Consider the following 1,093-nt stretch of genomic DNA (forward strand, 5'->3'; position numbering starts at 1 on the left):
ATTTGCTATAATATTTCATTAGACAAGTTCCCAAAGGGAGAAGAACTGTCAGCATATGTTGTATAGGGCTTATGGAATACCCCAAAGATGAAGCCACAAAGCCCCAAAACGAAAACAGGGAAAGGGCGAGAGAGACAAGGCATAAAAAGTAAATGAATAACATAAAAATAAATCATACGCCCCATCGGCCGCCCAGTAAAAAGTGAGCCAATACCGTAACCATTACCCTCGCTGCAAAATCATACCACCACACCACACCCCCCCCCACACTCCATCCCTTCTCCCAAAGAGCCCACAAAAAACCCCATTGGATGTCCTACCCCCCTATTTTCATGGCGCTAATAAATGCTTATCGAAGACGCATAAAGCGAGTAAATTCGCAGCCATTAAACGAGCATAAAACTCGATGCCGGGCCGAAACGAAATTGTGGGACCGACAAATCAAAGTACATGCCTCAGAGCCTCATGTCCCGGCCTCCCTTCCCTTCGCTAGCCCTAAAGTTTCCCTGCCATGAAATAAAACCAGGCAACAATGAAACCCAAAGCGGCTCCCAAGCGATTTCGATGCGGGCATTCGTCGGTCGGACCAAGGAATTGGCCACCCACAAGCCGAAAACCCAAACCCCCAGAGAAGCTTCCATTTTAACCCCCACTCCCTTGGCACTTTCTGCACCCCCTCCTCCGACGCAACACTCGCTATATAACCATCTTACCCAACGTTGACAGCATACAAAGTAACTTAAATCGAAACAATAAAGCGGCAACTTTGTTCCAAGAAAAAATGCAAAAGAAAGCAAAATGAACACAGAGAAAAACATCGTAGGAAGAAATGGAAAAGGGAAGAGTAGAAGAGGAAGAAGATGGAAAATGCGATGTGGGATATACACTTTAGGGTCCTGATTTTTCCGTTTTCCAAATATCTTTAGTGAAGCAAATTTAACCAAAAATATCCCTTAAAAAGCATATAATTTTGAAAGGAAATCAATTACATAAAACTAAAAACATAATTCATTATAATTCAGGGTATTCGAAACACCATAAAGCAGCACTGTTTAAACTTCCGATCGAAATTCCCATACCAAGCTTGGGTATT

At 43.0% G+C, this 1,093-nt stretch overlaps 1 protein-coding gene across 1 annotated transcript; it reads left to right on the plus strand.

Annotated features, from left to right (window-relative positions):
• Nucleotides 1–304: 304 nt before the first annotated feature.
• LOC108113908 lies at nt 305–723 on the plus strand. The gene is given in 3 exon segments (XM_017224615.1): nt 305–408; nt 411–463; nt 466–723. Coding segments are annotated over 3 exon segments (408 nt in total). The 5' UTR covers nt 305–311.
• Nucleotides 724–1,093: the final 370 nt, after the last annotated feature.

Source organism: Drosophila eugracilis, unplaced genomic scaffold (genome assembly GCF_018153835.1).
Source record: "Drosophila eugracilis isolate 14026-0451.02 unplaced genomic scaffold, ASM1815383v1 contig_2154, whole genome shotgun sequence".
NCBI classification, from domain to species: Eukaryota; Metazoa; Arthropoda; class Insecta; order Diptera; family Drosophilidae; genus Drosophila; species Drosophila eugracilis.